The following is a 14217-nucleotide window of genomic DNA, read 5'->3' on the forward strand; positions in this document are numbered from 1 at the left end:
TGTTAATTCTTTGACCAGGGGACACACATGGAGATCTTCCATCTTGTAGGGTCGCTCGGCTGAGAGGAAACTGAGAAGCTCTGCTGCATCAACTGTGATTCCAGGCTGTGGCGGACAGGGTGCGCTGCTGAGCAGGAAGTGAACTTGAAACATGGGTTCATAGGTTCACACAGAGACTAGAACAGCGCTGCTGCTGTGGACTTTACTCTCGACACCATGGCTGAAGACAAGAGGTAAGAAAGAACCACCTGAAAACTTCTCTTAGGGTTTTGTCCTTCTCGCATATTATCTTGAAGCTGTGTCAGATTTTAATCTTCTAACACCTTGTTAGCGTCAGACGCGAGTTACACATGTTTACATGTGATATTACATCTGTGAAGTGGTGTTAGCAGGTTAGCAGATAGTTGAGTCACCTCTGTATTGTACATGTAGCATTTCAAGTACATTATATATATATTATATATACTTTCAGTACTTGTGGAAAAGGCTTCGCTGACAGCACCGTTCACAAGGACGTGAAGGTAACACATCACATTAAAATACATGTCAGTGGTCGATATAACCTAGCTTAAATGCTGCAATTAGCTTTAATTAGCATGCTTAAACACATCAGATGTTCATTAAAATGATAATGTTGTTGCTCAGTGGTGCTTGTGCCTCAGTAATGTCTAATTAAAGCTCTGCAGTGGCCTGTGATTGTTCACTTCTGACCGGCCTACCTGCATGTGGTGTGTGATGTGTGTGTGGTGTGTGTGTGATGTGGGGAAACGTGTTGCCTTGGGCAGGATTATTATGGCAACAAGCTGAAGAAAACCTCTGACCTGAAGACCAACGCCTGTGTGGCTCCAGCCCAGCCCATCCCTGCCTTCGTCCGCCAGGCGCTGAAGAGAGTGCACCCTGAAGTCACTGCCAGGTTTGTTGTTGTTGTTGTGGTTGTTGTTGTTGGTGTTAATGGTGTTAATGCTCTCTCCACTCTTGTATTCTCACTGCAACAAACTCACTCCTCCGTCTCCTCTTCAGGTACTATGGCTGTGGCCTGGTGGTGCCGGAGTGTCTGGAGGGCTGCAGCATCCTGGACCTGGGCAGTGGAAGCGGGAGGGACTGCTACATGCTGAGTCAGCTGGTGGGGGAGAAGGGCCATGTCACTGGCATTGACATGACTGAGGACCAGGTACTGTGTGTCAGCATCACAGGATGGCTCACTGATCTGCAGTAGCCTCTTGATGCATTGCACACCCCTGCATAGTTAAATGATGTATGGATTTTATTGAAGGCTAATGGCTTATATTCTTTTACAATTTGGATTTTAGAAGACATAATTCTGCTCATAAGTATGAACGTATTGCTTTAGAGTCATTATGTGATCAGATAGCTTTATCATATTACTGTACACGTAGCTAATAGCATCAAATGCAACCAGACATGGACTCCACACTAGAGCCTGACTGACTTTGTCTATTTGTCTATTTCTATACGTTGAGAGCAATGGAAGAAACGGAGTCAATGCCTTGTATGTGTACGTATACATGGCCAATAAAGCTGATTCTGATTCTGATAGGGGTTTTTATGGGCTGATAACGATACCAATATAGGCCAATGAAAAAATTCCTTAAGCTTTATTACAGGCAGCTGTGGATAAGGAGTTGGATGACCAGAATGCCACTGGTTCGAGCCCTGGCTCCTCCCTTCACGCCTGCCAAATTGTCCTTAGGCAAAACCCTGATCTGAAAATTGAAAGATGTTCCGGCAGTGTGTGTTTGATGTATAATAAATACATATAGATGCACTGTTTGAATGTGTGTCTAATATGTGTGTAAAGTGCTTTGAGTGATCTTTAACACAAGAAAATCGCTGTATAAAATAAAGACTAGTTACCATGAATGAAAATAAAACCAAAAGAACAAATATGAGCAAATATATAGGAAAGGGAATAATTAAATAAAGAAATAGATTATTTTTTTTTCACATAAATGTAAATACGAATGCACATCTTCCCTGCGTTGCTTATTTTGTGGAATAAAATGTTAATTTCAGCAAACATAAACTCCAATACAGATATATCTTTGAAAAGCTCATTTCGGCCGATACATTGGCCTGGCTCTGTGTCCCATACAGCGACACCTCACAGTCTGTGTTCTCTTCCAGCTCAACGTGGCCCGGACGTATGTGGACTACCACATGCAAGAGTTTGGCTACAAGAAGCCCAACGTCAGTTTTGTCCAGGGCTACCTCGAGGCCCTAACAGAGGCGGGTCTAGAGAAAAACTCATTTGATATCATCATGTAAGATACCATGTTTCTCTTTGTTTCACATTTTGCGATGCCGTGCGATACTGTAGAAATTGTGTTGAGATGTTGGTTTTCTGTCATCAGTTCCAACTGCGTGGTGAATCTCTCTCCAGATAAGAGGCAAGTCCTGGCTGAAGCCTACAGGGTTCTTAAGGTATGCTATTATAGACCTAGCTCACAAACATGACAACAATGCCATAACAAACAGCAAAACAATCTTCAATCATGAGCCATTGAATCTGTTTACACTGATACTACCTGAATACACTGTTCCTCTGTTGGCCATTAGGAGGGTGGTGAGCTGTACTTCAGTGACATTTATAGCAGTGACAGACTGACGGAGGAAATAAAGAATCACAAAGTGCTTTGGGGTATGTAATATTCTGTCGCCACACAGATCACAGACACCTGCCAGAGTATCAGAGTGTGGTTTGTCTTGGCAGGTGAGTGCCTTGGCGGAGCGCTCTGGTGGAAGGACCTGCTTAGATTGGCTAAAGAAGTTGGCTTCAGCACGCCGCGGGTGGTTACAGCCAATGTCATCACCGTCGACAACAAAGATCTACAAGACGTTCTGGGTTTGATACCTTTCTTTTGTGTTTACTTCTTTTTGTGCTTTGCCTTATTTGCCTGATTTGGGTGGATTGCACTAATGACCATTTATTTTCAAACTGGTTTTGCAGTTACGATATTACAACAAATTTTAAGATTATTTTGAACATAGCTGAAAACCTTTTTGAAGTGTGTGTTACTGAATGTTTCCACTTATTCTTAGTATTTAGTCTTCTGCTTAGGCTGAAGAGGGTGCAGAATGAAGTGAGGACACCAGACTTCTTGAGCCAATAATGTACCAGACAATCAAAGCTAATAGTTTGCAAGAGTTCTAATCAGCCTTGGTAAAGTAGAAACTGCTGTGTGATTGTACCATGGGTATGTGGTGCCCTCAAGATAAGGTGACAGGTCAAGTTGGGTTATTACTCTGAGTTACAACACAGCTACCATTTCCTTCCCCCCAGTGGATTCCTTAAATGACAAAGGAAGCAATGCATTCATTTTTTTTCTTGACAGAAATATTCTCTTTTCACCAAATATCTACTTCTCAGAGAAGATTCCTGCTCATGGTATAAAATATACATCTTGCGGATATGTTGCCTGTGGACTGTCCTGGCTGTTAGTGTACAAGAAATTATTTTACAGAACTTTTTTGTATTTAAGATGGAAATGATCCAAGATGTCAATTAAACTGCCAATTTCTAATAATGAAAACTTAGTAAATTGTTTGTGTTTATGGGATTTTATGTGAGTTCAAGTTTGCATTTTCAGTTTTTCATACAGTGTTTTCTATAATAACACAGTTGACTGTAACCTTGTTTTTTGATAGATGGATGTTTACATAATTTGATAATTGCACATAATTGAATGAATGAATTAGACTTTTGGGGTTATTTGTAATTTCTCCAGCACAGTTCTGTTTCATGTTTCATTCAGGTTTACATGTAAAGCAGCCTCTACTTAACTGACTAAATCCTAACTGTGTTCTTGAATCAAAGCTTAAAGGTTAATTGTTGTATAATTGTAGCACACAGGACATTATAGATTGTTGTATCTCATTTAATTCTCTCTTAACTCTTCTTATAATACAGGTAACTTCAAGTTTGTCTCTGCCACATACCGACTGTTTAAGGTCCCTAAAGGCAACACTAAGCCCTGTCAGGTCATATATAACGGCGGCATTACTGGAGTAGAGGACAGCTTCCAGTTTGACAGTCAGTACACATTCAAGGTGAGTAGATCCAGCAGTGTACCTGCAGTATGTCTATCGCACATGCACTTTATATTAAATGGTACCAAATGTGGACGTCACAGGTTGATAAAGTAGTGGATGTGGACGAAGAGGTGGCCAGTATCCTGAGACATTCCAGATTTGCGGGGGAATTCACTATCCAGCCGTCTGGAGTCCCTGGTGGCTCATGTGGAGTCAAACCTACGGTCAGCGTCACAACTACATTCTTAAACAATTTGAAAATGTCTGATCAGTCTGTGAGCACTAGATGTCAGTATGTTTGTAGTATCAGTTTGAAATGTGCGACACACCCAGAGAGGCCAGAGTGAACACAGTCACACACACACACATACGCACACAACAGGACGCATGCTGCAAGCTCTTACACACAAACACACACTCACATACCCACTCAGACATACAGTACATACACACACATCCACATGCACAAGGTCAAGCAGCTGTCTTGGAGTCATAACCAGACTCTGGAGTCATGCTGGGGAACCTTGAACAGGAAGGAATGTGTTCTTTTCTCAGCTAACAGAATGCCATCTTATCAGTCGTCATGGCCGTTGTGTGTGCACATGCAAACACACACACAAGCACGCGAAAGCACATCTTCAAACACAACAACATGTTTTTTAATGACTATCCAAATCCTTGAATCACTCGTAACACTTACTTTCTGCTATAAAGAGATTTTCATTCTGTTTTGTGGAGAAAACACATTTATAATCTCAGTTATTTATCAAAACCGGTGCCTTGGTTTAACCTTTGGACTGCCCCCTCTGAGGTGAAATCAGACCCTAGACACTTTATTCCAATCAACAACACTAGTTGGTGATAATAGCAATGAAAGGTCTCTGGTCTTGTTCTTACAGGCACAGCTACTGTGAAAAGAACAACCAGTGTCTGATAACAGACACCAGGAGGATGAATTCATTTATAGAGTGCACAACATCTTTTTACTCAGCTCTTTTGCAGAATGTCCGTTACATTAACCTGTTTAGTACTGGAAAATTTGAGAATGTTCTCAAATCCTTGTCTCTGATGAAACTGACTTTTTACATAATGTTAAAATCAGGTTGTAAACTGATAATGCTATCTACCTCTTTTAACAATTGATACAGGCAAAAGTCGAGGATCCTTTTGAGCTGGTTCTTCAGCTGGAGAAACCACGACCAGATTCAACCACAGGGGGGTGCTGCAGCACACAGTCTGCAACCTGCTGCAAATGATGTTTGGAAGAGCTAAGGGAAATGCAGGCCCAGCATCACACTGTGTGCATTACAGCAGTAACTGTACTGAATTCATTTCTCATAATACACTGTATATTTTCAATTGATTCCTACTAATCTTATCCTAATTACTAACTTACATATAAACATATTCATATAATGTATAATTCAACTTTAAATTGGAGAGCAATCTGATGTAAATAAAACGACAATGACCGTGCCAATATTTTTTCCTTTTGCTCCATCATTATTCTTCTTTGATAGGGTTCCAATTTTGCCACTATAGTCCTTCTGTTACAATACCGGTAATTTAAAGGAATAATTTGACAGATTTACATTAGAGTGAGCTTTGCAACTTTGATCCAATTCTTCTTATTCTTCTTATTAATATTATTATATGGGTAAATTCCTATGAAAGGATAATAGACATTTTCAATCAACTGAATCATTTTTATTGGACATTGTGGGTTTTACATCAGGAACAATTTCACAAATCAATGGAAAATGAACAATTGATTTGAAACGGGCCTTCTGTATTGGTCACTGATGAAAAGATAAAAACATTGTCACTACATAGCGTAGTGGCAATAAATCCCAGCTGGGTGTTTGTGGCCCTTTATGCAGCTTTAGATAAATCTAAGGGATCAAATAAGGGGATAAGTAATAGTTGTATTCGTTTACCTGTTACAGAAGAAATTACATTTTTGTTTGAACTACTTTTTGAAATAATTTATCTTTTTTTTTGTGAAACATTGAATCCCTGATTGTTTCCCAGTCACTTAAAATCTTTCAAACGAACGATCTGACAGCAAAACATGATTGTTTGGCTCGACTGCCTACAACTCATCCACATCCACATGAATTTCGATGAATACATTTACATGGACAGTGCTTGTTTACGAGAAGTTAGAAACTTTTCCTGCTGTGATCTACAGGTGCGTCAGCATGTCCTTTAACTGCGTGATGCGACACATCAAATGTACATCACCCTCCGAAAGTGTCGATATAAATGAATATTATCGCCTCGCACTGAATGACCTGTCAGATCGGATCTGCTGCAGTGGACTCATGTTGGAAAAGTCACGAGCAGAGTCCTGTCTCTTAACATGAGGTGCACTTGTTTTGGAATTTGATTCGCCGAGGACGCCGCGCACGCCCCGCCCCCTGGCCGGCGGCGCCTCCTGATTGGCCGCAGCCGTCGCCTGTCTCGGGGACATCAGGGGAGGCACGAGCTGGCCCGTAAGCCTGCGCTCGCGAGGCATCAGTGTCGGACACGTAGTGGGAGCGCGCGGGTCCCGATGCACAAGTGGCGGCGACCCTCTGCGGAGATGAAGGCGGACTCCGACGGGCTCTGAGTTTTCACTGCCCCTTTCATTCAGGTGCTCGGTTCGCCAATGGTGATCAATATGGCAGAGCCGTTATCCCAGGCACCCACTGCTACAAAAATGGCGTCACTGAACCGGGTCCGAGCTCTGGCGATGATTTTCTTAACTGTCACTGGCTGTTGTGTGGCCCCGACAAGTGGCAAGGAAGGGTCCGAGGAGACCGTCATCATCGGCCTGAGGCTGGAGGACACGGACGACATTTCCTTCATGGACAGGGGCTACCTGCGGGTGAGTGAGCGCTCCCGGGTGAAGCTGAGGGTCTACGGGCAGAACATCAACAACGAGACCTGGTCCAAGATCGCCTTCACGGAGCACGAGCGCAGCCGCAGCGTTGACAGCTCCTCGGGGGATAACCAGAGCCAGGAGGACCCGTCCGGCTCGCATCCCTGCGGAATTAGGACTTCGGATATAATCATATTGCCCAACATCATCCTGAACCGAAAGACGTCGGGAATAGTTGAGATCGAGGTCAAACCTCTGCGAAAGACGGAGAGGAGTAAATCGTACTACCTTTGCATCGCCACCTCCACACCGGCCGTAGCCGGGATGCACGACCCGTGGACGGAGACCACTTGGATCTACCACGACGGGGATGACACCAAAGTGATCGTGGTGGAGGAGAAAAAGTTTCTGCTGCCCTTTTGGCTGCAGGTCATCTTCATCTCCATGCTGCTCTGCCTGTCGGGCATGTTCAGCGGGTTGAACCTGGGGCTCATGGCCCTGGATCCCATGGAGCTCCAGATCGTCCAGAACTGCGGCACGGAGAAAGAGAAGAATTACGCGAAGAAAATCGAGCCGGTCCGCAGCCAAGGGAATTACCTGCTTTGCTCGCTCCTGCTCGGGAACGTGCTGGTGAACACCACGCTGACCATCCTGCTGGATGACATCGCCGGTTCGGGCTTGATCGCGGTGGTCATGTCCACCATCGGGATAGTGATCTTTGGGGAGATCGTGCCCCAGGCCATCTGCTCCAGACACGGCCTCGCAGTCGGGGCCAACACCATATTCCTCACCAAGTTCTTCATGCTGCTCACCTTCCCGGCCTCCTACCCGGTGAGCAAGCTGCTGGACTACCTGCTCGGACAGGAGATCGGAACCGTGTACAACCGGGAGAAGCTCCTGGAGATGCTGCGCGTCACGGACCCGTACAACGACCTGGTGAAGGAGGAGCTGAACATCATCCAGGGCGCGCTGGAGCTCAGGACTAAGACCGTGGAGGACGTGATGACGCCGCTGAGAGATTGCTTTATGATCCCGGGGGACGCCACCCTGGACTTCAACACCATGTCCGAGATCATGAAGAGCGGCTACACGCGCATCCCGGTGTTCGAGGGCGAGAGGTCCAACATCGTGGACCAGCTCTTCGTCAAGGACCTGGCCTTCGTGGACCCGGATGATTGCACGCCGCTCAAAACCATCACTAAGTTTTACAGCCACCCGCTGCACTTTGTGTTCAATGACACCAAGCTGGACGCGATGCTGGAGGAGTTCAAAAAAGGTGAGGCAGCACATCACACTATCTCCTTTATTAAGAGTGAAACGTCCTCCGTTGACTCAACCCTTGACACCTCTAATGCAGGGTGAAAGGGTCACTTTATGAAGGTGTCAGAGAGATCTCTTGACCCTCAGGTGATAAAAGTTCATTGCACAAGCAGGTTGGCCTTTCACCTGTGCACCACCACCCCCCCATGGAAGAGCCAGAGTCAGACTGGTGAGTAATAGTGTGCCAGGTCCTTCAGCCTCTTACAGCTCTTCCCTTTCAGCATGCCACTGCTTTGTCCATCTGAGTCCTGTGAGTGACTCCTGAAACAATTAGCATAACCTGATTTTTGTTTTTAGGATTTTCTTTATGGGAGTAGCAGGATACATTCTTGTCTCCTTCAAGATTTAACAAGAACATCCAGGTAGCTGAGGACAGGGAGGAGGAGGATGGGGTTGTTGTGGCACTTCTTATCAGGCCTGCCTCGCTGAAGCGGCCACATCAGGAGTGAGGTGCACTTGCCCCAGCCTCACTGGTCACTTCCTGTGAAGGGGAGGAGGAGGTGTCCTTATCTTTCTCCATCGCTTCCATTCAGCGTTAATGTTCACACAGTCTCTCTCTCCTCATACACTCTCTGTCTTGCTTTCCTTGCCCTCCTCTCATTCATTCACCTCCCCCTCCCTCCATCTCTCACTCTCTCTCTCTCTCTGATTTGTGAATGCATTAGGACATGTGGGAATGGTGCAACGGCAGTGCTGAGGTTATCAGGTGGGGGCATCTTGTTTGAGAACCTGCTTAAATCCCCCCCTCTTGCCTCTCCTGTGCTTGCCTCTTAGTGATGGTGGCGATAACTCCTTTTTGCCCAGCCCTGGAATGCAGTCGTGTGGATAATGAATAACAGCCTCTAACACCCTCGAGCCCCCCATGTGTTGTGTTTGTGTATGCGCATGGTGTTTGAGAAAGATGTTTACCTCGCCCATGGTTTACCTGGTGTTTTGCATAGCCACCCCCTCCTCTCTCTGTTGTTGCCTCTGACTTATTCCTGGCAGTGTGTGTAGATTTGAGCCTCCTCTCCCTTCCTGGCAGCTGTAGGAGTGATACACAGAAACACCTGTCGAGCAGCAGATTTCCCAACATCCAAAATGTGAGGTAAAAAGCATTGGTAGATGCATCGCATGCTCATTCGAATATTCACTTCCCTTTTAAGAGGATTAATTGGGGGGGTCAGAGCTACTCATTGAGCTCCATTACCAGAAATTAGGTGTAGTTCTCCATGCCAAATTAGCATTACATAATATACTCACAGGGGGGTGTTTTCATCACAGCTGACTATTTAAAGACGTGCACTAGCTCTGAGCAAAACAAACAATAAGGAGGAGTTACTGAACACCTCTGACCCGTGTTATAGTATTACTATAATATTACAGAATATAATCCCTGCAGTATAACCTCCCTCTCTATTGTGGATTATACTTTTTTCTGATATTTTAATTTACGTTAAAGTCAATATATGTTTGACTGCTGGTCCGACATAACAAGGAATGTAAAGGTGACACCATGGGAAACCATCCATCCATCCATCCATCCATTCATTCATTCATCCATTCATAACAGGGGGCTGGAACTAATCCCAGCTGTCATTTGGCGAGAGGTAAATTATTATTAAATAATAAATCATATTTCTAATATGTATTAGAAATATAATAGGCTTTAATAAGCCATTTAATTAAGAAAAAAAAACTGGCGAACGAAGTGATCATCATTAGCTGCTGACCTAATTCACTGACAAACAACAGAGATCTCAGTGTGAAAGTAAAGTTTGCTGTGCTGCTGTACACCTCCTCTGAAAACCATTCTTAAATAGAAGAGTACTGTTTATGACTGAAATGTTTATTTTCCTTATAGGAGCTGCCATGACACATGACATTATCTAAATAATTCATGCTCAAGTAAAACAAAATCAGCCGTAAAACAAAGTGGATGATCTCAGTCAGTATTATCAAGCACCCGTGTAATGAACTTCATTCACAAAATAATTTTCACCTCCACCAAGGAGGTTTTGTGTCATCGGTATTTATTTGTTAGTTAGCAGAATTACAACCAAACCAAAACTACTGGAGTGGACAGAATACAACGAAACTTGGTAGAAGAATGCAGTACGGGTCAGGGAAGAACCCATTACATTTTTGTGTGGATCCAGATCAGAGGGCAGATCTACTATTCTTTAACATATAGGGAGATGGGTGTGTTTTCACCTATTTCCCATGAAATACTTCACAGATCTGATTTAAAAAATCTGGCATATTTATTTAGGGGCTGATTTCTGAAAGTGTGTAATTTGGTGCAGCTTGATTGAATTTAGCAGCAGTGATCAGAGGTTCTATAACACATTATGTTGCCAGCATACCTGATGCTAAAATTTAAGTAATTGCTGAAGCAGGGTGTCTCTGCTGCTGGCCGTGTGCCAGAGGGAATTCGCCTTTCGGCTTCTCATGGAAATCATAAGCAACTGTTGCAGGGAAGGCGGCGGGGTCAAAGTTCCCTGTCAATCTGGCTCTGTTCGCGGCGTACACTCAGTTCAAAGTGCTTTGTATTATAAGTCACTGTTAATTAATTTGATGCCGCTTGTGGAGCTGCACAGTCGTCTGAAGTCTGTTACAAAAAAAAAACAAAACCCACAACATGTCGCTCGCACTGGAGACCGTGTCAGAGCGGCCAGCGCTGCTTTGTGTTGGATCTGAACTTTGTGACTGACTAGATTTCTTTTATGCTCATGTTCTCAATTTAACAATGTGACCGAACTCACTGTAATCCCATTCTCCAATTTCTAATCAACTGAGAAATTAGACTAATTTAATGTCACCCAGCAATATAAAGCAAAAATATGAAAAAGTCAGATTTGAACCCCACTGTGTGCCCATAGTCATTTTCTAGGTGGCTCGACCTTGGCCCTAGGTCAGGGGTTAAAGTAGGATTTATGCAGGAGCTTTTTAATTCAGGCGGACACCCTTCTGGAAACTTCTGACCCTGTCATTAATTGCTCTTTGTCTGTGATTGCAACAATTACTGTCATCCAGGGGCTGCTTGTCAAAGCTGCAGGTTTAGCGGTTAATGAGTAGGTCAGTGTGTGCCATTTGGGAACAAACCAAGTCGTTGAGTCAGAGAAACAGGAATTCAACTTTCCCTCCTCACTTCAAAGAAATGGGCGATATTCGTGAAAGTGAAAGTTATTCACTCGCTCACATGCAGAGCAACCAGCCTTGTGAGAGGAGGAGAGCTGGCCGACTGTATGTATGGATGTTTGGAGAATCAGGGTGTGCACAGGTATTCTTCTCCAGCACACTGTGCTCTCTGCCCCCCAGGGAAGGCACGCCACTTGCCTAACTTGTATATGGGACTCCAGAGGGGGACTGAGACGTGACCCAGCAGAGGCAAGGAAAAGTTTCCCCCACAGTTTTCCTCCAGCCTTGCTAAGAACAGACACTTAAAAACTCAATCCTTGTAATCTCCAACTCTGTGTGTGTACATTGATTTTGTTACTCCACTGTTTGTCACTGACAAACATGGTGTTTCATGTAGCTCGTGTTTTGACAGGTCTATGAGCCATCGTGCAAACATGACAATTCTTCACAGCACTTCTTTTAATGCTGTTAAATTTACTTTCATGTTAAAAGTCCTCCCTCATCTGAAGAATATCCTCATGATAAATGATCAAAAACATGTTCAGCACCTCAGGGTATCTGTGCCCTCACTGTTTCAGAGTGCCGTCCCCAGTGTAAAAGAGCCTGCATGAGGCCTGGCACTTCTTGAACTACCCCCCCCCCCCCCCCGATTGCTGCAATATAGGCCAATCTATGCTTAATTCAGATTCACCAGCCTTCACGGTCTCTCTGCTCAGTGCTTCGTCTTAAAGTGAGACTGATTTTTCACTCTGTCGGTCTTATTGAAATACTTTTTTTTTTTTAAAACAGTTTTGTGTTTTGCTTCAGATGTTCTTTTCTGGTGTTTTTGTGAAGCGTATCATAGCAAATGTCTAGAAAGCGTGTTGGAGTGTTTGCCTGGTAACCCTTGGTGCTAACGCTGCAACAAGTGTTGGGATTAAATGGCATCATGTTGGTTAGAACACTTAATGTTTCCTGATGAGGGACACCCCTTTGAACTCAGCACGACGTCTGCTGCCAGCCGCTCACTTTATCAGAAGTAATTACCTCGAATCAAAGCTTGTCTTCTTTTCACCATACTTTGTGTTATCAGAGACGGCATTAGTAGTAGTTTCTAATTTAGATACAAGTACTTACAAATAGCACAGTGTGTTATAACATTAACACTTATTTTTGTGTTGTGTTTTGTTCTCATTTCTTCATGCACCTGTTCTGCCTCTTGGCACTTGATCTTCACTATTTGGTTATTGAAAGAAAATCTTTGCTGTCATCTCTATTATTGAACACAATATAAATAAACATTTTGAGTGAGTTTTTGGTTTTTGTAGGCACAGAACGTGAGTCATTTGGCAGCACTTTATGAAAAGGAGGCAAAAACTGCTGTTGTAGCAACTCATTGTCTAAAGTCAACTCTCTATTGTAGACTGAATTTAAGGAACCACACACGTTTTGCATGTTTGAGCCTGTTTACTACAATTCATGAATAATTTATATCACTGCCAACGGTTCTTTCAAACCATCGTTTTACAGTTGTTTTTACAATTGGATTCACAATCTGTGGTGCTCTCTTACAGGACCGTTTTTCTGAAGATTCTGAGTTTAAAACTTTAGTCTTTTTCTTTTTTGTTGAAGTTTTGTTCTCTTTGCCACTGGGGGCAGCAGAAACAACATCGAAATATTATCACCTTTTAAGTTTTCAATACTGAATTTCTTTTTATGCCTCCGTGCTGGGGACAGCCAGTGGCCGGGGCATTATGTTTCGGGTTGTCTGTTTGTCATCCATCTCCTTTTCATAAGATTTTTTAATGTGATAATACTGATTAGTGCAGCTTTTAAGATGTTATGAACATTTCCACAACTTACAGAATGGAAAAACAACCAAATTGACATTATGTAGTCACTACAATTTGCACATTGTTTGGCTTTTGTGTTGGATTTTTACAAAAACTCAAAACTCAAAAACTTTCCTTGAATTCAACGCCAAGGAAAGTTCGCAAAATGATCCCCTCTGGCACTTCAGTAATAGTAGTAGAGATAAAGGATGCTTGTATTGCACATAGCAACATTATAGAGGTTTCTTATTACAGAACTTCCACCTGTGATTAAATACATATTAGAGTAATTGCCAGGGAAAATATAAGTGAATGATTGACTTTTGGTGACTTCGATATTGTCTGGATTTATTTGTGTTTGTTGACTGGCTTTTGAATTGGCCTACATTCTTCAGATTCTGGTACAACATGGAGTAGGCTTTTAAGACCCGATTAGTACAACAGTTGAGGAGTGTGAATATGGGCGCAGTGCATTCCCCAAAGCCTGTCTGATCTGGCATTATGACTTTTCTTTACATCCCATATGTAACTCAAGAACACCAGAGCAGTCTGTCTGCAGTGGTCCTGATTTGCCATTCAGTGGTGTGGGATCTGTGCTTTGAGTATCCAGATATACTGCACTACAAACAACTGTTTCATTGTCAACTAGCTTAGTGTATATATACATTTACAATCAGTGCACCCTCAAATTTTCCCTGCTTGGCAACAGACAAAAGATGCAACAGAAAATAGAACACGCTTCGGTCTGAATTAAATCACAAGGCATCAAAAAAGTCCCAGCAGCCTTGAAGATGTCATATTATGAAGGTTGACTTTGAAGAGAAAATTCTGTGTATGTCGTTTGATCTAAATCTCTGTGATCTTGCCCTCTTGCCTCTGTCGAGCAGCGACAGTGGGCTTTTATGGACGCCCACATAAGGCAGCATAAATCTAAGGCACTCATTGTAACAGGTATAGAGATATTATTGTACTAATCATGTCTCTTTTTGTGCAATATCTTGTATGGAGTGATTCAAATATTTTTATTTCAACAAGTAGTTATTGGCTGGACAC

General features: G+C 43.3%; 2 protein-coding genes across 2 annotated transcripts in view; both read left to right on the forward strand.

Moving 5' to 3' along the window:
* Window positions 1-124: 124 nt before the first annotated feature.
* Window positions 125-5532, forward strand: as3mt (arsenite methyltransferase). Its single transcript, XM_020083771.2, has 11 exons — window positions 125-233; window positions 473-521; window positions 786-913; window positions 1021-1171; window positions 2146-2282; window positions 2373-2442; window positions 2578-2659; window positions 2732-2863; window positions 3929-4068; window positions 4152-4274; window positions 5199-5532. The coding sequence occupies exons 1-11, from the start codon at window positions 217-219 to the stop codon at window positions 5304-5306; spliced, it is 1137 nt and encodes a 378-aa protein (XP_019939330.2). The 5' UTR covers window positions 125-216; the 3' UTR covers window positions 5307-5532.
* A 999-nt stretch (window positions 5533-6531) lies between these two features.
* cnnm2b (cyclin and CBS domain divalent metal cation transport mediator 2b) overlaps window positions 6532-14217 on the forward strand; it is a 33951-nt gene continuing 26265 nt past the window's right edge. Inside the window, exon 1 of the mRNA XM_020083747.2 lies at window positions 6532-8189. Coding sequence (XP_019939306.1) covers window positions 6701-8189 — 1489 coding nt within the window. The 5' untranslated portion in view covers window positions 6532-6700. The remainder of the gene's footprint in view (window positions 8190-14217) is intronic.

This window comes from Paralichthys olivaceus, chromosome 8, assembly GCF_024713975.1.
Source record: "Paralichthys olivaceus isolate ysfri-2021 chromosome 8, ASM2471397v2, whole genome shotgun sequence".
Taxonomy (NCBI): Eukaryota; Metazoa; Chordata; class Actinopteri; order Pleuronectiformes; family Paralichthyidae; genus Paralichthys; species Paralichthys olivaceus.

Excerpts from the sequence above, each read along its gene's own strand:
- as3mt (XM_020083771.2), top strand. Across the intron at positions 914-1,020 it reads CACCCTGAAGTCACTGCCAG|GTACTATGGCTGTGGCCTGG; the intron begins GTTTGTTGTTGT and ends TCTCCTCTTCAG. Across the intron at positions 4,069-4,151 it reads ACAGTCAGTACACATTCAAG|GTTGATAAAGTAGTGGATGT; the intron begins GTGAGTAGATCC and ends TGGACGTCACAG.